Raw genomic sequence first — 23,229 nt, 5'->3', positions numbered from 1 at the left:
AACAACAGTCTTATGTCCATGTCCTATTAGTTTTGTATTAAAATGAGTTGCTGGCAAGTGTACTGTTCAATTTCACCGACAGGTGGTGCGCCATCGACGACAAGAATCCATCGACAACAAACTGAGCCATGCTAGCTAGCTAACTAGCAGAGAAAAATAATAGCCATAGCTCAGGAATCAGATTGACCAAATCTACATTTAAGAGAGTGGTAAATAGCCAATTATATATTTAAAAATTAATAAACGTTCCAGCGAGACAATTTCAGAAACATCTGGATTATTTTTATGGTTGATTACAGTATTTGAATCAAACAACGAGGTAAGCTGTAAAATGGCGGATAACAGTCTTGGAGCTAGCTGTGTTGCTAGTAATGTTGAATAAACTAGCAAGTTATTACCTATATGTAGCTAGGACAATTAATGTTAGCTAGATACAATAAGGAACTGGGATTATTTTTAAGTAGCGGTTGTGTCGCAAATTAACTAGCTAGCAGTTAACTTAATCATCAAACCATATTGACGTGTCCCTTGACTGTAACGTTATATATTAGCACGCTAGTACATGGTAGCTAAGTTATTTAGCTCCATCACCATGATCTGTGCAGCGACTTTGCCTGATTTATGTCGGAATCGTTACCTAAATCGTCTTGCGATCACCGTAACACATCATGCGAGTGTTTGTTTATAGCTAAACCGTCTCTTAGTTAACCATAAGATAGCCAACTAACGTTAGTTAACTACAGTAATGGTAGCCAGCTAGCTGGCAAAGATGGAGGACGTCAAACATTGTTTACACGGAAGAGGATTGTACCCTATCAAGAATAGCTTGTTTTTGGAGTAACGTTAGCTATATTGAAAATGTGTGTAGTTAACTGAATGGCAGTTATTTTTCTTACATGTCGTTAGAGTTGCATACTTCTTGGTTTTGTTTAATTGTTTTACAGTTACTACATTGTCTGACAGCCGCAGAATGCATAGCTACTTTACTAGCCAACCTTCCATTCGCCGACATCAACCAATGAACAAAGATGGAGTAGTTTAAGAACGTCTGTTGCAGCCCTGGAGTAACGTTAGTCCTCATAATGTAGGGATTTTTTTGTTTCTTTGTTTGAAGCCGACGAGGTGTTATTTAGTTCGTGATTCTCATTCGTAAAGAAGTTTGCTGACTCAGCTTTCCGAATGGCCTAACATTAGCTATCTCGTTTAGCTAGCTTTCTCGTGAATAATTGTTGCTGGCTTCATAACAGATTTTTTCCCCCCTTATTTCCATTTTTTAAAGTGTGCTGTTGTCTTCTGGTTCTACGTCTAGTGTCATGTTATTTTATTTTCCCAGGTAACAGTAGTAAGCTACATCTGGAAGGTGTGTTCATTCGTCTGTTGCAAAACGTTTTCCAACGGAAACCGTTTACTAAAGGAACCTGACGGACACAAACGAAAGGCACCTACCTACAGTTGTCCAATAAAAACCTGTCGTTTTCGTTGCAAATAATTTTCTGTTTGGCGTGAACGGTTTCCGTTGCAAAACGGTTAGCAACAGACCAAACGTTTTGCAACGGAATGAGACTAATGAATACATCTATGTCTTCAGCAGTCAATTGTAAACTGCCGAGTGTGCAAACGGAATTGGTTATCCTCACTTGTTATTTATACTGTTAATCAATGATACTTGTTACACATCAACCATCAACCAACCAAGTTATACATAGGCATAATACCATCTTTGGAGGGCCTTTGTCCTTTTGAAAGTTTGACCTTTCTTTTCATATGTTCTAGGTTGTATTAGTCTACATTTTGGTGGATCCTGAGAAGTCCATACTTACTAGAGTGGGTCCAGAAAATGTTAAAGAAATGATAGCAGCACAAGAGTTGCACACAGAGTTTCAGTTTCCTCAGTAAGTATAACTTAGATGTGTAAAGTAACATGCAAATTGTATTACCTTATTTTTTTTAGCAAACCGTGAAGATACAGAGGACATACACTTTGAATTGCATAGATAGACCTTCAAACTAGTTCTGTGTGTATTGTTAAAATAACTTATTTTTGTTTTCTGAACAGAGAGACCGATACACAGTTATCCTCTGACACAGACGTTGAGGACCCTGATGTCAAGAATGCAAAGCTTGGGAAAGGAAAGGTGAGACTTGCTTGTAAAATCCTCTATCAACACAAGACATCCATAATAAAATGGATATGGTCTCCTACTACTTTACATTTGTGCACACACAATGTACACTTACACGGTATTCCTGTCTGTTGTAGGGTGGAAGGAAGGGGAAGAAAGCCCCTGGAGAGAAGGGGAAGGGTGGTGGAGCGAAGGGTACTGGCCTTGGCGGGGTGAATGGCCACCACCAGGAGAATGGGATGGAGAGCATGACCCTGTTCGAGGTGGTGAAGATGGGGAAGAGTGCCACACAGGTTGGTTATTTAATTAGAAGGATAGGGTAATAAACAAGTCACTCTCAATGCATGTTGTTGATAGTAGTATTTTCATATATAAGTGATGGCTAATTGGTGTTTTTTCTTTTAGTCCATCGTTGATGACTGGATTGAGTCTTACAAGAATGATCGAGACATTGCACTCCTGGACTTGATCAACTTTTTCATCCAGTGCTCCGGTTGTAAAGGTAGGCTCCCAGAGTGTATTGAATAGAATTGTTGAATAGAATACAATCTGCTGTGAAGTCTCCCAGAGTGTATTGAATAGAATACAATCTGCTGTGAAGGCTCCCAGAGTGTATTGAATAGAATACAATCTGCTGTGAAGGCTCCCAGAGTGTATTGAATAGAATTGTTGAATAGAATACAATCTGCTGTGAAGGCTCCCAGAGTGTATTGAATAGAATACAATCTGCTGTGAAGGCTCCCAGAGTGTATTGAATAGAATACAATCTGCTGTGAAGGCTCCCAGAGTGTATTGAATAGAATACAATCTGCTGTGAAGGCTCCCAGTGTATTGAATAGAATTGTTGAATAGAATACAATCTGCTGTGAAGGCTCCCAGAGTGTATTGAATAGAATACAATCTGCTGTGAAGGACTTTTCTAAATAATTTAGCATCCATTACTTGTGATGATTAAACAAGCTAAGATTTGTTGTTGTTATGTTTTGTTTTGCTACAGGTGCTGTCAGTGCAGAGATGTTCAGACACATGCAAAACTCTGAGATCATCAGGAAGATGACAGAGGAATTTGACGAGGTACTTTCTGATTGTACACTTACTGTACATCGTTATTTATGCCTCTCTGTCTATAGCGTATATTTAAACATTATTCCCGCTTTCTCTCTGTTGTCAAATAGGACAGCGGGGACTACCCGTTAACCATGGCAGGGCCACTGTGGAAGAAGTTCAAGTCGAGCTTCTGTGAGTTTATCGGGGTGCTGGTGCGGCAGTGTCAGTACAGCATCATCTATGACGAGTACATGATGGACACAGTCATCTCGTTGCTCACGGGCCTGTCTGACTCGCAGGTCCGAGCCTTCAGACACACCAGCACACTGGCAGGTCAGTACTAACACAATAGAGACTCTGGGCAGTTGAGGAAGAGTGTAGTTAAACCACTGTTAAACTACTAGCTTGATGTATTTTAGTGCTATCTTTTATGAGGGCTACACTGTGTGTCTATATGTAGGCCTGTTGAATATACCTTGATTTGATGGCAGGTCTGCATAAATAGTGCCTTATTAATTAGTAGATGTCACTCAAGTGAGTCGTTGTCTCTACCAGCCATGAAATTGATGACAGCCTTGGTGAACGTGGCTCTGAACCTGAGCATCAACATGGACAACACTCAGAGGCAGTATGAGGCAGAGAGGAACAAGGTCATGGCCAAGAGGGCCAATGATAGGCTAGAGCTCCTGTTACAGAAGCGTAAAGAGGTGAGTGGGTTCTTCTGGTGTCTCAACCGTTTATTCCCTACGGCTGTTGTAGGGAGGGGTAATCTTACCTGGTCCTAACAATTCAAAACTGACCATTTAGAAATTACATTTTTGAAAAGGAAAAGGCACAGCGCTCGCTCAACATTTTAAAACATTATTTTATTTAAACAACTAAAAGCTTGACAACCAATTTCTGATGAAGGCCATCGATGAAGTCCGTAACGTCAAACTTTTAAATAGTTGTTTAAATAAAATATGTTTTTAATGGTGAGTGAGCGTTGCGCCTTTTCAATTATAATTTAGTTTTTTGGTTGCCCCTCGACTCGCGTTGGTTGTGCGCCCTCCACTTTTTTCCATTAGATATGTAAAAAGCATTTTCAATTTGAAACGTCTCCTCTTTTCAGCTTCAAGAAAATCAAGACGAAATTGAAAACATGATGAATGCGATTTTTAAAGGAGTGTTTGTTCACAGATATCGGTATGTATTGCAACTTGTCATCTTTCTACGTACAGAACAATTAATTAAATTACAACTGTAATGGATTATGTGTTTTTTTTTAAATTCAGTATTGTTTTATGGTGGGTATTATGAGTGGTATTTTTGTAGTAGATTTTTAAAGAGAGGTCTAAAAAGAGAACTGTGGGTGCATTCACTTGATGTCAGAGAGTTTGATCACTGTGTGAAAACCAACTTCAGGTACTGACATTGAGAGAGACTTCAGATGCATGGAAGGCTTACAGCAGTTGTGAGATGTGCAGGCTGGTCTTTCACTGAGCTATTCCAAGGCTTTGGGGTGCCCTCTTGTGCTAAACAACAGGCAGCAACGGTTGCTAAGGCAGAACAGCTCATCATGGCACACCATGGTGCACTGATATCTGATCTAAGTAGAACTGCCTCTGACTGTACCACTTAAGCCTTTCTAATGAAATCAATGTTTACTGCCCTACCGTAAGATATCAAATAATTGATTTGATCATTGAGGGTAATGGGGGCTGTGAATAAATCTGGACATTTCTGTTTATCAGCGATGCCATAGCTGAAGTCCGGGCAATCTGCATTGAGGAGATTGGGGTATGGATGAAGATGTACAGCGATGCTTTTCTCAATGACAGTTATCTGAAGTATGTTGGATGGACCATGCATGACAAGGTGAGCCATGCAATATGTCAAATCACATTTGTGGGAGTTGTAAAGCATGTTGCGGGTAGTCATTTACTGTGCGTTTCAACAGTAGTTATATTATCAGAGTTGAAAAGCTACAGCATTGAGGTTTGAACGTTGTGGTTTGAACATTGTCCTCCCTGTGACTGCAGCAAGGAGAAGTGCGTCTCAGGTGTCTGACTGCGCTCCAGGGCCTGTACTATAACCGGGAGCTCAACACTCGACTGGAGCTTTTCACCAGCCGCTTCAAGGTAGGTCAGACGCTCCCCCATCACACCGCTGACTGGGAAATCCTGTACATAACATACACACATCATGGTTGGCCAGATGTTGACTTTACTGTCATTGACAGGACCGCATTGTGTCGATGGCTCTGGATAAGGAGTATGATGTTGCAGTGCAAGCCATAAAACTTCTGACTCTTGTCTTGCAGTGAGTAACCTTGTCTACAAATAATGTCTATAATTGCTCATCCTTCACAACGTTAGCCCACATATTAGTGTCCAGCCCTCCATGCATTCCTGACCCTTCGCCGATGAGACCTTACAGACCTGTGTGTTGTCACCTTGCAGTAGCAGTGATGAGGTCCTGACAGCAGAGGACTGTGAGAGTGTCTACCATCTGGTCTACTCTGCCCATCGACCTGTGGCTGTGGCTGCAGGAGAATTCCTCTATAAGAAGTAGGTCTCACACTGGCTCTCTAAAGCTGTGGTGGAAGCTGAAAAATACTCTTATGAAATTGTGATTAAAGCCCTATTTGGGTTGGTAATGCCTTAAGGCTGAGAAACCGATATATATTTTTGGAATTATCCAGCCGCATTTAACCTTACCTCAATGTTGCCATATCCATAGGCTCTTCAGCCATCGAGGTCCAGAGGAGGAAGGGATGCCCAGGAGGGGCAGGCAGAGCCTCAACGGGAACCTCATCAAGACCACCGTCTTCTTCTTCCTGGAGAGTGAGGTGTGTTCAGGCTCCATGAAGAGTCTGTCTCTGTGTGAAGTGACCTACTTGGGGCACAAATCAAAATCACATTTTAAATTGTTATGTTTCGTAAACAACATGTGTAGACTAACTGTGAAATGATTACTTACGGACCCTTTCCCAACAATGAAGAGTTAATGATAACAAAAATAGAGATACATTAGTGACTCGACAAATAAATACACAGTGAATAACATGGCTATATACAGGGAGCACCCGTATCATGTCAATGTGCAGGGGTACAAGGTAGTTGAAGTAGCTATGTACATATAGGTAGGGGTAAAGTGACTAGTGACGTGTTTGTTGTGATAACCTCTGAATGTTTGCAGCTCCATGAGCACGGGGCCTACCTGGTGGACAGCCTGTGGGAGTGTGCAGGGGAGCTGCTCAAAGACTGGGAGAGCATGATCAGCCTGCTGCTGGATGAGGCTATGCCAGGGGAGGAAGGTAAGGAGGAGCAACACACACACACACACACACACACACACACACACACACACACACACACACACACACACACACACACACACACACACACACACACAGTCATGTCTCAACATGTTTTGTCCTGTCCAGCCCTGACAGACCACCAGGAGACTGCCCTGATAGAGATCATGCTGTGTGCCATCCGCCAGGCCTGTGAGTGCCACCCTCCAGTGGGCAGAGGCACTGGGAAGAGGGTGAGTGCTGCTTGGCATTTTCCAATGTAAGCCCCTCAGCGGTCAACTCCAGTACTAGTGAGCTCTCAAGGCTTTATTCTCAGAAGGCATGTTTGAACATTGACTCAGATATGAGGTTTTATAAAAACCTTTCATATAACATTATTGTAATGTGAGTTCAGGTGGGCCGTTGCGCTTTAGCAAACAAAGGATAGGAGGGGTGTTCAACAACAACTGACAAAAATCACGAGAATGGCTTACTAAGAAAAACTTCCAAAACTACTAATTTGAGGTAAAAAGGAGATGGAGCACTCAACAAAAAAGTCAGAGATTGATTACTTTTTGCTCACTTTAATCCATTGTACAGGATGCTAACAGGTGACTGACGGTTCTGCCTTTTTTTGTTGAGTGCTCTAACTCCCTTTTACCTTAAATTAGTCCTTTTGGAAGTTTTTCTAGGTAAGCCATTGTCATGACTGTGACGTGATTGTGCTCTTCTGAAAATCTTCCTAGGTCCTGACAGCGAAAGAAAAGAAAACCCAGCTGGATGACCGGACGAGAATCACTGAGATCTTTGCTGTGGCGTTGCCTCTGTTGTTGGCCAAGGTCAGTTATCAAGTTGTGTACATGACTGTCACTTTTTATAGTCTATACACAGCTTCTATATATAACTCAACCCCTGGGACTGCCAGAATGATGCAGTATTACTCAACGCTAGGTCTGTTGTTGTAGCTCCCCTCACCCTCTCCATCTTACCCTCACAGTACTCCGTTGATGCTGAGAAGGTGACCAACTTACTGCAGCTACCGCAGTTCTTTGACCTGGAAATCTACACCACTGGTCGATTGGAAAAGGTTTGTGAATCATCTGATATTCCTGGACCTCAACTAATCCTACCGTACCTTAGATTGTTAACAGTCAATTGTTCACACGGCCATTGTGGCAGAATATAGTTTGAGACCTCGCATCCCTTTGTCCTCTGTTTGTGTGCAGCACTTGGACTCGTTGCTGCGTCAGATCAGGGAGGTGGTGGAGAAGCACACAGAGACTGACGTGCTGGAGGCGTGCTCCATGACCTACCACGCTCTCTGCAATGAGGAGTTCACCATCTTCAACAGGGTGGACATCGCCAGGTCTCAGCTACTGGACGAGTTGGTGGACAAGTTCAACAGACTCCTGGAGGACTTCCTGCTGGAGGTGGGCTCAGATGCATAGAGACACATAAAATGTCTATTGGATTCTATTTAATTCTATGTTTAGCTGGCTGAGTAGCTTAGAGACTGAGCAGTCTGTCTGTCAGATTGAGAACTTCTATGGCAGATTTGGCAATGCATAAGGACATTGCCTGTCTTTAATCTTTGTAGATTATTTGTCAAAGAAAAACGAGTATTCTAGGGTAGTACTCAGATTGGTGTTAATTGAAACCGGGACTGTAAATTGAGTGATACGTGGCTGTGTAGGATTTCACAACCTAGTTCTCTGTTGTTTCAGGGTGAGGAACCAGATGAGGATGATGCCTACCAGGTTCTGTCCACACTAAAGAGGATCACTGCTTTCCACAAGTAAGGCCTTGAGCAAGATTAAACAAGTAATGTGTAATCCAAACATTTGCCAATGAACGGTAGATAAATCATAACTCCTTATCTAACTAGATTCTGTCTTTCTCTCTCCTCTTCAGTGCACATGACCTCTCTAAATGGGACCTGTTCACCAGCAACTATAAGCTACTAAACACAGGACTTCAGAATGGAGATATGCCTGAGCAGGTACCTAAACCATAACCGTTATCCCCTCAAACCCACCTACCCCTGAAATGTTTGACATTCATCTCCACTGTTTACTATCACTGACCTTGTAATACTCTCTTTTTCCCAGATTGTAGTTCATGCGATGCAGTGCACACACTACATCATTCTGTGGCACCTAGCCAAGGTCTCAGAGGGCAGCTCCACAAAGGTACACACACTGTTGTTATCAGTGACTAATGACTATCCAGTGTCTACCAATGGTTGTGACTATACACCCCTGGGTGGCAGAGTTACAAGTTTTGTCTGTAAAATGAATGTGGTTTACTGAGTAAATAGTGAGTAGTGAAAACTGAAAAAATGTGTTGGTTTCCAGGGGAACATGGTCACCCTGAGGAAGCAGATGAGGGCCTTCTGTCTGATGTGTCAACGCTACCTCACCAGTGTCAACACCACTGTCAAAGAGCAGGTGGGTTGTCCTACGTCATGTCGGTCTGTTCCCTGACTGTGTAGCTGTGTGGTCACTGTTAAGTGAGTGCTGAGGAGTTGCTGCTCTGTTCTATTTTCCTGGATTACTGTAAAGCACTGTGTGACGGCTGTTGACGTGGACGGGTGTTGTGTGATTGATTGACTGACTGTGTTCCAGGCCTTCACCATCCTGTGTGACGCCCTGATGATCTTCAGCCACCAGATCGTGTCGTCGGGCCGGGAGCAGCTGGAGGCTCTGATCTACACGCCAGACTCCCCCCTACAGGCCGAGCTGCTCAACTTCATCCTGGACCACGTCTTTATCGACCAGGACGATGACAACAACAGCACAGGTCAGACACAGCCCACTGGCAGACAGTAACCCCCCCCACACACACACACAGCACAGGCTAAACATCCACACAGCCCACTGGCAGACAGTAACCCCCCCACACACAGCACAGGCTAAACATCCACACAGCCCACTGGCAGACAGTAACCCCCCCCACACACACACACAGCACAGGCTAAACATCCACACAGCCCACCTGGCAGCTAGTCAAAACACAAGGAGACGGCTGAGAATGGTGAATAGTGCACACACAAGTTAAAACACCAGAGCTGTTTCTGAGTTAAAGCGAACACATTATATGGAGACAGGAATGGTAAAGTTTTGCAAGTGGTTACCTCAGTGTTCTTAATTTTATCAGATGGGCAGCAAGATGATGAAGCCAGTAAAATTGAGGCTTTACACAAGAGACGTAACCTGCTGGCAGCGTACTGCAAACTGATAATTTACAATGTAGTGGAGATGAACACTGGAGCTGATATCTTCAAGCAGTACATGAGGGTATGTCTGGCCTCCAACCATATTTAGACCTTTTAAAAGAGAAATGTCATGTTGTGCTATTCCTAATCAATGAAATTTGTGTTTTTCTCTCTAGTACTACAATGACTATGGGGATATCATCAAGGAAACGATGAGTAAAACAAGACAAATTGACAAGATCCAGTGTGCCAAGACCCTCATTCTGAGTTTGCAGCAGGTAAGAGCTATGGTGAAATTAACATTCAGTTAAAGTATTGTCTTAATTTTGTGACAATGTGAGTGGTTTTGATGATTGTTTTTTAAAAGTTGCAACACTTTTCTCTTTTTAGCTTTTCAATGAGATGTTATCTGACCTCGGCTGCAACTTTGACCGCTCGTCGTCGTCCTTCTGCGGCATTAAAGAACTGGCCCGACGTTTCTCGTTGACCTTTGGCCTGGATCAGCTGAAGACCAGAGAGGCTATCGCCATGTTACACAAGTAAGCCTGCAGCAAATGTGAAACTCATCCTCTGTGTAGGAATCAATACATAAAGGTTTAACAGCTCTGCAGGCATGCTTCTATTTGAGGCTTCTCAACCTCCCAGAACTGTTAAAGTATTTACAGCTCAATACTTCAATCCATTCCTTCCTAAACATTTTGTTTTGTGCTACACTTGCTGCAGGGATGGAATCGAGTTTGCCTTCAAGGAGCCCAGTCCCCAGGGAGAGGGAAACCCTCCTCTCAACCTTGCCTTCCTGGACATTCTCAGCGAGTTTTCCTCCAAACTTCTCCGTCAGGACAAGAAGACTGTGTAAGTCAGAGGAAACTGTTATACGTAGTCCTATGTGCAGTCAAATCATTAGTGACTGTATTATCCTTAGCCAGACAGACCACAGCTACACTAGATCATGGATGTTGATTTGTGGTCCTCTGTCCCCTGCAGTCACCTCTACCTGGAGCGGTTCATGACCTTCCAGATGGCCCTGCAGCGAGAGGACTGCTGGCTGCCCCTCATCTCCTACAGGAACTCCCTGCAGGCCGGAGGGGACGACGACACCATGTCTGTCATCAGCGGCTACAGCAGCCGAAGTTCCAGCATCAGGACCAAGAAGGCCAAGCCAGCCAGCACCGGAAAGAGGAAACTGCCTGAAGGTGAGGGGCCGACACCGAGCCACAGAACAGCATGGGCAACATACTGTGACACGCTGGTGTTAAACCTGAAAGCTCAATGTTTAGTGTTATGATATACACTGAGTATACAAAACATTACGAACACCTTCCTAATATTGAGTTGCATTCCCTTTTGCCCCCAAAACAGTCTCAATTTGTAGAAGCATGGACTACAAGGTGTCGAAAGCATTCCACAAGGCTGCTGACCCATGTTAACTCCAATGCTTCCAACAGTTGTGACAAGGTTGCTGGATGTCCTTTGGGGGGTGGACCATTCTTGATACACACAGGAAACTGTTGAGCGTGAAAAACCCAGCAGAGTTGCAGTTCTTGACCCCGACCGGTGCGCCTGGCACCAACTACCATACCCTGTTCAAAGGCACTTAAATATTTTGTCTTGCCCATTCACCCTCTGAATGGCACACACAATCCATATCTCAATTGTCTCAAGTCTTAAAAATTCTTATTTTATCTGTCTCCTCCCCTTCATCTACACTGATTTGAAGTGGATTTAACAAGTGATATCAATAAGGGATCATAGCTTTCACCTGATCAGTCTATGACATGTAAAAAGCAGGTGTTCCTAATGTTTTGTACACTGTGTACACAACAAATTGTGTTCCAGAATATGCCACCTGCTTTGTGCGATTAGATTTTCACTTGGGGAAATAACTTGCCGAATGAAGATTAGACATGAATGAATTGAGTGTTTGCTAGATGTTATCTGATGTTGGCTTTCTAAAAAGCCAATATGCGAAGATGTCTCTAACTGAGCAGCGAGTGGTCTGCTCACTGTATAACAACCCTATGAAACCCTTGCTATTGCAGCAGAGGAGAGTAGCAGCTGCAGCACAGACGCAGTGTGGATGAACCAGGAGCAGAACGTGCAGACGCCAGTGATGATGCCCTCGCCACATCTAACCTCCACTGTGCTGAGGGACCCCAAGAAAATGAGGCCAGAGGAGAGCTACATGGGTGTCTATGCTATGACATCAGAGCAGCAGCACCAACAGCTGCCCCCCCAACAGCACCACCATCAGACCCCCATGGATTACAAGTACGGAACACCTTTCTATGGCTCAACACCTTTTGATTTTCATGAGTATCTTTGGCCATCCATTGTAGGGTGGCAGGTAGCCTAGTGGTTAAGAGCTTTGGCCCAGTAAATGAAAACTTGCTGGTTCGAATGCCTGAGCCGACTAGGTGAAAAATCTGTCAGTATGCCCTTGAGCAAGGCACTTAACCCTAAGTCGCTCTGGATAAGAGCGTCAGCTAAAGAACTAAAATGTAAAAATCTATAATGTAATGTTACTTAGCTACGTATGCAATGTTATCACAATGAATGGTATCTTCAATGAAACCTCTGTAGTTCGCCTCTTGTTTGAATAAGTATGACTGTCTGTATTAATGTGTGTGACTCTGTTTTCAGTACCCAGGTGACCTGGATGCTAGCCCAGAGACAGCAGGCAGAGGCCCGGCAGCAGCAGGAGCGAGTCAGCATGCAGTATGCCAAGATGAGGAGCCACATGCAGAATGCAATGTAAGACTGCACTTCTCTTCCAGACCACAGTGGTGTTTCAACCCCAGTGTAGTACTTACTGTCATTTGCTGCCACATGTGTAATGTATATAGTAATTTGTGGCCATGTCTTTGACCATCTAGCCGCCGCGGTTCAGGACTCATGGAGGATGATGAGGAGCCAATAGTAGAGGATGTAATGATGTCATCAGAGGACCGTTTGGAAGATCTCAACGAGGGCATGGATTTTGACACTATGGATATTGATCTGGTAAAATACACTCAAAGATGTTTATTTTCTCACAAGTTGTGCATTTATGAATATTACTGCCTTGGTGTCTCTTCTTTCTTACTTTGCTGTTTATTATTTAGCCACCATCTAAAAATCGCAGAGAGAGATCAGAGCTGAAGCCAGACTACTTTGATCCTTCTTCGATCATGGATGATTCGGTGGGTATTGGTTTGTCATTGAGAGTACAGTGATATCTACATTGTTAAAGATCACACACAACAAATGATATGATTAACAGTGGCAGTGCTGACGTGAAGTCCAGATACCTAGTTAATGTCTTTCGTATGCATATGGGAAGGCTATACTTATATTCTCTAATTCTTTTCCATATTATACAGCAAGTAACTAAACATTTAAACGCAGTATTTTCTTTCTTTTTAGGTCCTCAATGTTTCAATGTTCTAAGCTGATTATGGTAGATCTGCGTGAAGAGGATACTGTGTTGTTACCGAAAAAGTTTTGATGACGAGAAGTATTCTCTGTAGAGAATTGTTTTAAAAGAATCTCATGGGACTATTTGCTTATAAGGCATCAATGGTTGCACATTCGTCATCATGTTTGAATTTCACCTTTTATTTTGTCGATCAATGGGCATGTTTTTGTCTCATGTAAATACATAGTTGCTGACATACTTTTAAAATATAAAATCTGGCATGACATGTAGCCATATATTAAAACATATACAGTAGGAGAAAATGTGAAATGTCTTCATATTGTTGGAAGGCCTTACCGCAAATATGAAATACAGGGTTCTCAGAATTCTCTCTGTGTCATTATTTTTAGAGGTTTGTCTGTCCTGCTTTTATAACTTATAGAATACTTTGATTTATAGGTATTTTGTAATGACAATCAGATGTAAATCAGTACTTTATAATCATGTTAATACTCCTATAGAGTACGGAAATGAACCTTTGTAATGGAATTTCTGGTGTGTAACAATGGATGTGGCCTGCAGTTTTTATTTTTTCCAATGTTATAGGTGAGACCTCTTGGTGAACTGATAATGCCCTTTGACCCATTGACAAGCTTAGTTTAAATTCTGAATCACTTTTAAAGGTTTGATGATTTTGAATGCTGTGTGGCTTTTGAAGAGTGGTACAAAAGTATAGTGTGCAGAGGGTTTGTATAAAAGATTGGTCAAAATATTCTCTGTTGTACCACTGTGTTGTCTGTAAGAGAGCTTGTTATAGAATGTTTCTAAAATACCACATTTAAGAGTTTGGGTTAGCTATTATGGTATCATAATATATAATTATATATTATACAATTATAAAAATGTGTAATATATTGTGAATCGGTGCTCATTTTATATTTGCTCAGTTTTAGTTCATTTGAAGTCTAATTTAGGAAAAGGTTCAATAGAATGTAAACTGGTTTAAATTAACCTCCTAACTAATGTGCAGTTATGCATAATAATTTACCTTTGTATTTATATTTAAATGGTAAATGTTTTGTTTGTCTTTTCTAAGGATTTTTGTTTTAATAACTTTTCTTTACCTCTATGTACTTTGGTTTGCAGATTCCCAACAAGCTTTTCTGGAAGAATAAAATTGTAATCATGAATATTGTAAATTATAGTTTTATACAGCCACAACAGCTTAAAACACAGCCTCTCCATTTTCAAAAGCTAAAATGTTATATCTAAATACAAAACTACAAACCGGAGAATTGTATATTTTTCATTATTTACATTGTAGCAATGTTAGACAAATAAAAAAAAAAATCATTTGAATGCATAGTTGTTTTGCTTAAATTTTATGTAGGCTTCATACTGTCATTTTGATATTTACCTTTCTGTTGTCCTTGCATTGAACTGCTGAAAGTGTGTGCATATGTCTAAATGTGTATGTATACACATACATATATATATATATATATATATATATTCAAATGTATATGAAACTGTTTTTTTATTCTATTTACAAAGTCCACTGTTCCATTTATGGTTTGTATTTATGTCTCGAGACCAGTAACTTTTTGAACAAAATAAACCCCTGCAATTGTGTGATGATTTGAATGAAGTGTTACCAGTATTTAGTAGACCTATTACACTGAAATGAAATGTCTATGGGATAGAGTGTAGTATAGTCACTGGTTGTGTGACTAGTTTGAATCACCCGTGTCAGGGGTTGCTACAATGATGTCATTAATGGGATGGTGATCATGTAGACCACTAACGGGTGAATGTGGGTCTTTTTAAAGCACAAGGAAGCCAAAGAAGCCACTGTTACAGTAATGGGGTTGTGGATAATGTGTTGTGAGAATTCTATGGATGCACAAACGCCCACACACAAATCATCCCAAGAGACATGACAGGCAATGGGTTAAATTGACAAGTGGGTAAACTGGAGTTTACCTTTAAATGCTTTGTGCTCACCTCTGCCATGAATTTGCCTGAATACTGTTAATAAACTGAAATTGAGAGGCTCCTAGCATCACATGACCATCATGTACTGAATACATGCTCTGACGACTTGAAGTGATAGAGACGCTTAAGCAAGCCTAAAACCCAGTGGCTCTGTACAACATAATTGATTATCTTTACACTAATCTACATAAAATCATAAACGTTAATTATTGTAGCGTTGTAATTTTAGGCTTCCAACGTTTATTTGTGGTAAACTGACTGGAAGACCTCAAATTGACTCGGCGTCCCACGATGCACTAGTTTTCATTATTGTGCGTTCAGCTAAACATCCGGGCTATGTGTGGTATTGAGGGGGAAGATGGCGACACGTATCATCCCTGCTGATTGGATCAAAAACTGGGAAAAATCTGGAAAACATGAGTTGTAAGTTGTATTATATTGTTCAATTGTGAAGACGAATGTCTTGGTATTTCATTTTCCATTAGGGTTGTTGAGCCATGCAACCGGTTCCCATAGTTATCCTGTACACGACCGGGCTAACTCGCGACGTGAATTAGCCAACCTAGCGTGCTAACTATTTCATAATAGCAAGATAAAGTTGGCTACAGTTCAATAATGTTGTTTGAAGTAATAATTTGGTAAAGCGTTTGTACAATCCATGTACTGCAACACTGGCCCGGGCCATTAGATGCTAACTAGCTACCTAACTAACTTTTGAGTCCGTCTGTCCTCCGAGGCAGCTAGCTAGTTAGCTTAGCCCTGAAAGCCAGTGCAGTGGACTAACTAACTAGTCAGCTATTATTGATGCAGGCTAGCCTGATGGTTGACCCTGTGCGTTCTAACTAACGTTAGTAGCTACCTACTATAATTAGCTAGCTACCTATATACCTATCTAGTTGGCAAGTTGACTTAGTGAACAGTGAGTTAGCTAACTAATACTAGTATTGCATGCATGTGCATCACAACATGCGGTTTTCGCTCACATGCACTACATGGCCAACAGAATGTGGACATCGCTTCAAACTTGTCGATTCGGCTGTTTCAGCCACACCCGTTGCTGACAGGTGTATACAATCGAGCACACAGCCATGCAATCTCCATAGACAAACATTGGCAGTAGAATGGCCTTACTGAAGAGCTCATTGACTTTCAAAAGTCAGTTCCTCAAATTTCTGCCCTGGTCAACTGGAAGTGCTGATGTTGTGAAGTGGAAATGTTGAGGAGCAACAACGGCACAGCCTTGAAGTGGTAGACTACAAAAGCTCAGAATGGGACCGCCGAGCGCCGAAGCTCGTAAAACATCGTCTGTCCTCGGTTGCAACACTCATTCCAGAGTTCCAACCTGCCCTGGAAGCAATTTCAGCACAATGACTATTCGTCGGGAGCTTCATGAAATGGGTTTTCATGGACGTGTAGCCGCACACAAGCCTAAGATCACCATGCGCAATGCCAAGAGTTGGCTGGAGTTGTGTGAAGCTCGCCCTCATTGGATTCTGGAGCAGTGGAAATGCTTTCTCTGGAGTGATGAATCATGCTTCACTATCTGGCAGTCCGATGGATGAATCTGGGTTTGGCGGATGCCAGGAGAACGCTAGCTGAATGTCAATGTGTAGTGCCAACTGTATAGTTTGGTGGAGGAGACTGTTTTCCATGGTTCTGGCTAGGCCATTTAGTTCCAGTGAAGGGAAATCTTAATACTCCAGCATACAATGATGTTCTAGACGATTCTGTGCTTCCAACTTTGTGGCAACAGTTTGGGAAGCACTAGCGGTTCTGTGACACAAATTTTGGTCCCCCTTGTGGCCCCCCTAAATGTGGAGTATGAAATAATTTTTACATAACTAATGCCTGCAATGCAGTGAAGAAAACGATATGACAACAATGTCTAATGTAACTGGCCCCTCTAACAGTACAACTGGCCCCAGCTTGGCCCTGTTGAAATGGTCTTGAACCGCCACTGTTGGGAAGGCCCTTTCCTTTTTCAGCATGATAATGCCCCCGTGCACAATTCGAGGTCCATAGAGAACTGGATTGTTGAGATCGGTGTAGAATAACTTGTCAGGAATCTGTCCAGGCCAGTCCTCGATTCTATCGAACACCTTTGAGATGAATTGGAACGCAGACTGCAAGCGAGGCCTAATCAGCCAACATCAGTGCCTGACCTCACGTATGCTCTTGTGCCTCAATGGATTAAGTCCCTGCAGCAATGTTCCAACATCTAGTGGAAAGCCTTCCCAGAAGAGTGGAGGCTGTTTATAGCAGCAAAGGGGGGACCAACTCTATATTAATGGCCGTGATTTTAGAGTATGTTCGACGAGCAGGTGTCGTTCCTAGCAAGCTAATGGTACCACCACCTGACTCTTGCTACACGAAAACATTAGCTAGGTAGTTAACGTTAGCCACTTTGTCTAGAATAGCCATGCATGTATTGTCCTATGTTTTATTTTTACTTAATGCATGGTTCCCAGGCAGCTATCACAGTCTAGACATTTTCTATCAGGGACTAGTTAGCTACCCTAATAATTACCATAACTAGCTAGCTAGAATTGAAAACATGTCGTCACCTGAATTTGGTAGTATGGGGGTGATTTCTGCTGATTTAAATAATTGGCAACAGTTGGCATTGATAAGAATTTAGTCATCAAGCTCTCTAGTAACTGGAAGTTACAGTTTTTTACTATGTTTTAAAGTCTCATAGCAAAAATGCTCAGAATGGTGTACTCAAACAAAAAGTTACAGTATAATATTGGGGGTAGACATCAGGCTGATCTTGCATGTCTGCAACATGTACTGTACAAATTATGTACACATACTACAGCACACTAACTGTTCTATGATCATTTGGAAAACTATTTACAAATCACTGAAAATAAACTAGATAATATATACTAAATCACCTTTCCCCTTCTTTTCAGTGTACAACTATGTAAGAATCTTGCATACAAAACAAATCATGACAGCACAATAAAAGGTAAGCTCAAATGAAAGTACCCATCTGTGCTCTTTGAAAGAACAGTATACATGTTAGTTTTGCAACAATTGAGTCTTTGCAACATGAAGTTATTCAAGGTATTTAAGGTAATATTCATTCAATGATGGGGTCTCGCTATGTCGGGTCTCATCTAATGTTCATATAGCATCATAGTGAGCTTATGCCTCAACAGCTCTTTGGTTGTCCGTTTGTGAAAAGGGGGTTATACTGATACATTGTATTGAGAGTAATTCTCTGCCTGTTTGCCTCTTCTCTTTATTCTCTAGATATACAGGCAGCTTTGTATGAACTCTGCTGGCATGTCATACAGGGGAACTTCAAGCTAGACCTTTCTGCTAGCGTCCTCTGTGACATGATGGTATGTATGGTCCTTTTGAAGTCCTCATTCTCTGCAATGTCTTTCATCCCATAAAATCTTCCATGCGTTAGTGCAATAACGAAATGAGGGTTTTGTGTCATATAGGAGAGTCCTTTTAGTGAAAACATTGACTAGTGCAGTATCTGCCATTGAGGAGTGATGTGTATTTAGTTCTTCATTTCTGGTTATTTTTAAGAGGGAGAAAAAGACACAATCCTAATCGGCGGTTCCTTTAGCAGGTGTTCAAGTTGATAGAGTAATGTGACAACTCATTGAGTCTCCAAGTTTTTCCTGTGTTCCCTGGAATGTGGAATTTTTGTAATGTTACGAATACAGGCACAGACGCTATCATTAGGAACATGCAGAGAAGGTACACTTGCAGCTGCGCCATAATAAAACAGTCCTCTTCTGCCTATTCATTCATTTCAGACTGAAACGGTGTGCTTTGCTTGTGAAGAAAGCTAATCACCACTTCTGGAACTTCTGTATCAGCAAACAAAAGTCATTAAGAATTTACCTTTTTTATGCCTGTTTTGAATGCTTCTGATTTCTTTATTTCCAGGATCTGCGGGATGACATGCCATCCATTTTAGCAGATGTTTTCAGTATACTAGGTGGGTATGACTTCAGTTTGGGCATATTGTGACAGCCATTTGCAATCTAATGCCTAAATGTGTTGCCTAATTACAGTTATGATATTGTAATATTTCAATCATTATTTTGACAGACATAGAGACCAGCTCTTTAGAGGAAAAAAACAAACGTGACCATTACACCCAGCTAGTGGGAGCGTGTCTGGTAAGTGTGTTTCAAGTTATTGCAATGAACAAAAATACATTCTCATGAGATGTCAACTTTCACTAGGTGGCGGTATTGATCATGGAAAACTCAGCCTTTGTCTGTATTTCCTACTGCTAAGCAAAACACACAGTATTTGAGTGTCAAGCTTGAATACAAACTTTTTTTTATGCTATTGGCTCTTAATTTAGAATATTATAGTGACATTTGATTCTCTTCACACATGTTAAATTTTCTGTCATTTATAACCAGGGGTGAAAGTAAGCTGGTCCGGTACGGCGTTCATGCCAAATAAATAGTGGGGCTACATCGTACTGGTAAAACGTGAGCCTATCACAATTAACACAAAATGCCAAAAAACAATAGGCTTTTACACGCATTCTAGGATATGTTTCGTGTAGCCTCTGAGAATAACATTGACTAATACATGGATACAGTGACTGAGTTCATCATGAAGTGTATTGTAGATGTTGTACCCATTGTCACTATTGAAACCTACCCAAACCAGACACCATGGATAAATGGCAGACTGAAAGCGCGAACCACCGCATTTAACCATGGCAATGTGAGTGGGAATATGGCCTAATACAAACAGTGTACTTATTCCCTCCATAAGGCAATCAGAGGCAAAACGTCAGTACAGAGACAAAGTGGAGTCGCAATTCAATGGCTCAGACACGAGACGTATGTGGCAGGGTCTACAGACAATCACGGACTACAAAGGAAAAACCAGACACATCGCGGACACCGACGTCTTGCTTCTGGACAAGCTAAACGCTCTTCGCCCGCTTTGAGGATAATACAGTGCCACCAACGCGGCCCACTACCAAGGACTGTGGACTCTCCTTCTCCGTGGCCGACGTGAGTAAGACATTTAAGCGTGTTAACCCTCGCAAGGCTGCCGGCCCAGACTGCATCCCTAGCAGCGTCCTCAGAGCACGTGCAGACCAGCTGGCTGGCGTGAATACCGACATATTCAATCTCTCCCTATCCCAGTCTGCTGTCCCCAGTTGCTTCAAGATGTCCAGCATTGTTACCGTACCCAAGAAAGCAAAGGTAACTGAACTAAATGACTATCACCCCGTAGCATTCACTTCTGTCATCATGAAGTGCTTTGAGACTAGTCAAGGATCATATCACCTTTACCTTACCCGGCACTCTAGACCAACTTCAATTTGCTTACCGCCCCAATAGATCCACAGTCGATGCAATTGCCATCGCACTGCACTATCCCATCTGGACAAGAGGAATACCTATGTAAGAATGCTGTTCATTGACTATAGCTCAGCATTCAACACCATAGCTCAGGGCCCTGGGTCTGAACCCCGCCCTGTGCAACTTTTTGTAAATTGTATTTATTTATTTATTTAACCAGGCAAGTCAGTTAAGAACAAATTCTTATTTACAATAACAGCCTAGGAACAGTGGGTTAACTGCCTTGTTCAGGGGCAGAACGACAGATTTGTACCTAGTCAGCTCGGGGATTCGATCCACCAACCTATCGGTTACTGGCCCAATGCTCTTAACCACGAGGCTACCTGCCGCCCCAGGTGGACTGGGTCCTGGATTTCCTGACGGCCGCCCCCTGGTGGTGAAGGTAGGAAACAACACCTCCACTTCGCTGATCCTCAGCACAGGGCCCCACAAGGGTGTGTACTCAACCCCCTCCTGTACTCCCTGTTCACCCATGACTACGCACGCGTCTAACTCAATCATCAAGTTCACAGACAACACATCAGTAGGAGGCCTGCTTTACCAACAATGATGAGACAGCCTACAGGGGAGGAGGTGAGGGCCCTGGGAGAGTGGTGCCAGGAAAATAACCTCACTCAACGTCAACAAAACAAAGGAGCTGATCATGGACTTCAGGAAACGGCAGAGTGAGCACGCCACTATCCACATCGACGGGACTGCAGTGGAGATGGTGGAAAGCTTCCAAGTTCTTCTGTGTACACATCACCAACAATCTGAAATGGTCCACCCACACAGACAGTGTGGTGAAGAAGGCGCAAAAGCGCCTCTTCAACCTCAGGAAGCTAAAGAAATTTGGCTTGGCACCTAAAACCCTCATACATTGTCACAGATGCACAATTGAGAGCATCCTGTCAGGCTGTATCATCGCCTGGTACAGCAACTGCACCGCCCGCAACTAAAGGGCTCTCCAGAGAGTGGTGTCTTCTGCCCAACGTATCACTAGGGGCACACTGCCTGCCCTCCAGGACACCTGCAGCACTTGATGTCTCAGGAAGGCCAAAAAGATCATGAAGGACATCAACCACCTGAGCCACGACCTGTTCCCCCGCTATCATCCTGAAGGCGACGTCAGTACAGGTGCATCAAAGCTGGGACCGAGAGACTATCATAAAGCCATCAGACTGTTAAATAGCCATCACTAGCCGGCTTCCACCCGGTTATGCAACCCTGCATCTCGTCAATTCAGGCTACACATGTAGGCCTTCACAGAATGTAATTACAGTACACGTAGGTGTTTTGTAACGGATAGCACTTTCCATTCATCAAATTGCGGCTGCACAGTGCACTGTTGGGTGTGGATGCTGGAATTATTTTGTGAGTGGATGAATGTGCACGGGTAGCCTGCAGGAGCTCTTTGTTAAGTCATTGTCAAACAATCGGATGAAAACATCATGACTGGTTGTTTATGCCGCATTAAAAGGCATAGGCGACATGTCCATAAAGCTAGGGGAAGCTTTCCCTAATGTAAATGTAATTAAATTGCCCAAATTATATAGGCTTATTAGCTTACTCCTGTCTATACAGAAATAAATAAAATCATTCAAAATGGGCAGCTACACCAGAAAGAATGATTTGGCCGCAGAGGATCGTTAGCTTGTTTTATATAACTTTTTTTCTTCTTAGCTTAATTGAGCGAACAGTAAGTAGCCTATTTTATTGGCACCAGTGGAGAACATCAGCCATATCCCTGGTGAGTGAACATATTCACTATCTTTATCATTGGATCAGTAACACTTTTGGTTGTTTTTGGACAATTTCCTCCTCTAGGTTAGATAGATGTCATATTGTATTTGTGTCTCACCTTTTTTTTGTAGGCCTTTTTATATGGATCAGACAACATTGTTTTTATTGATCTGTCAGGTGTCAGCAGAGTAGGCTACCTAATCATTTGTCGTAATAAGATTCTGCTAAAACAGTGAATTCAGAAAGTATTCTGATCCCTGGACTTTTTCCAAATTTTGTTACGTTACAGCCTTACTCTAAAATGTTTTATAGTTTTTTTTATCCACATCAATCTACACACTACCCCATAATGAACAAGCAAAAAACGTTTTTTTGATTTTTTTTTGTGTGCAAATTTATAATATAAAAAATCATATTTACTTAAGTACTTTACTTTACTTTACTCAGTACTTTGTTGAAGCACATTTTGGCAGTGATTACAGCCTCCAGTCTTGGGTATGACACTACAAGCTTGGCACAACTTTGTGTGGACTTTTTCTTTTCCTATTCTTCCCTGCAGATCCTCTCAAGCTGTGTCAGGTTGTATGGGGAGCATCGCTGCACAGCTATTTTCAGGTCTCTCCAAAGATGTTAGATTAGGTTAAAGTCGGGGCTCTGCCCAAACCGGTGAAGGTCAGAGACTTGTCCCGAAGCCACTCCTGCGTTGTTTTGGCTGTGTGCTTAGGGACATTGTTCAGTTGGAAGGTGAACCTTCGCCCTAGTCTGAGGTCCTGAGAGCTCTGGAGCAGGTCTTCATCAAGGATCTCTACTTTTATCCGTTCATCTTTCCCTCTGTCTTGACTGGTCTCCCAGTCCCTGCAACTGAAAAACATCCCCACAGCATGATGCTGCCACCCCACCATGCTTCACCTTATGGATAGTGCCAGATGTGACGCTTCAGGCCAAAGAGCTCTATCTTGGCTTCATTAGACCAGAGAATCTTGTTTCTCATGGTCTGAGAGTCCTTTAGGTGCCAAGCGGGCTGCCTTTTACTGAGGAGTGGCTTCCATCTGGCCACTACCATAAAGGCCTGATTGGCAGAGTGCTGCAGAGAT

At 42.4% G+C, this 23,229-nt stretch overlaps 2 protein-coding genes across 8 annotated transcripts in view; both read left to right on the top strand.

Moving 5' to 3' along the window:
- The first annotated feature begins 61 nt into the window (after positions 1-61).
- LOC106567847 (cohesin subunit SA-2) lies at positions 62-14,699 on the top strand. 4 transcript variants are annotated; one of them, XM_014137651.3, is made up of 34 exons: positions 62-319; positions 1,774-1,892; positions 2,057-2,135; positions 2,261-2,416; positions 2,529-2,625; positions 3,121-3,197; positions 3,299-3,503; positions 3,726-3,877; positions 4,282-4,355; positions 4,904-5,027; positions 5,192-5,290; positions 5,392-5,471; positions 5,612-5,719; positions 5,892-6,000; positions 6,351-6,468; positions 6,598-6,701; positions 7,194-7,286; positions 7,445-7,534; positions 7,674-7,877; positions 8,172-8,242; positions 8,359-8,446; positions 8,556-8,636; positions 8,802-8,894; positions 9,072-9,246; positions 9,604-9,743; positions 9,838-9,939; positions 10,052-10,200; positions 10,385-10,513; positions 10,646-10,854; positions 11,701-11,929; positions 12,302-12,412; positions 12,535-12,661; positions 12,763-12,840; positions 13,064-14,699. In XM_014137651.3, exons 2-34 carry the CDS (start codon positions 1,849-1,851, stop codon positions 13,085-13,087), a joined length of 3,819 nt encoding a protein of 1,272 aa, XP_013993126.1. In that variant the 5' UTR covers positions 62-319; positions 1,774-1,848; the 3' UTR covers positions 13,088-14,699. The 4 variants fall into 4 exon arrangements, with proteins under 4 accessions (XP_013993126.1, XP_013993129.1, XP_013993128.1 ...); XM_014137654.3 differs by having other exon boundaries at positions 69-209; XM_014137653.3 differs by lacking the exon at positions 62-319 and adding an exon at positions 329-1,084.
- Positions 14,700-15,319: 620 nt separating this feature from the next.
- Positions 15,320-23,229, top strand: part of LOC106567846 (THO complex subunit 2) — a 72,749-nt gene continuing 64,839 nt past the window's right edge. For all 4 annotated transcript variants that reach the window (XR_006758365.2, XR_006758364.2, XM_014137650.3 and 1 more), the window contains exons 1-5: positions 15,320-15,473; positions 17,966-18,021; positions 18,309-18,400; positions 18,963-19,014; positions 19,128-19,198. Coding sequence is in view for 2 of the 4 variants with exons in the window: in XM_014137650.3 (XP_013993125.1) it covers positions 15,409-15,473; positions 17,966-18,021; positions 18,309-18,400; positions 18,963-19,014; positions 19,128-19,198 (336 nt within the window). In the remaining 2 variants the exon portion in view is untranslated. The remainder of the gene's footprint in view (positions 15,474-17,965; positions 18,022-18,308; positions 18,401-18,962; positions 19,015-19,127; positions 19,199-23,229) is intronic.

Source organism: Salmo salar, chromosome 13 (assembly GCF_965601325.2).
Source record: "Salmo salar chromosome 13, fSalSal1, whole genome shotgun sequence".
NCBI lineage: Eukaryota > Metazoa > Chordata > Actinopteri > Salmoniformes > Salmonidae > Salmo > Salmo salar.
Note: the sequence above shows the minus strand (reverse complement) of the source record. Positions and strands in the feature narration are given on the sequence as shown.

Bases quoted from the DNA above. Each gene is read 5' to 3' on its own strand.
- LOC106567847 (XM_014137651.3), top strand. From the start codon at position 1,849: ATGATAGCAGCACAAGAGTTGCACACAGAGTTTCAGTTTCCTCA. The intron at 4,356-4,903 runs GTATGTATTGCA...TCTGTTTATCAG, and splicing joins GTGTTTGTTCACAGATATCG to CGATGCCATAGCTGAAGTCC. The intron at 9,940-10,051 runs GTAAGAGCTATG...TTCTCTTTTTAG, and splicing joins TCATTCTGAGTTTGCAGCAG to CTTTTCAATGAGATGTTATC.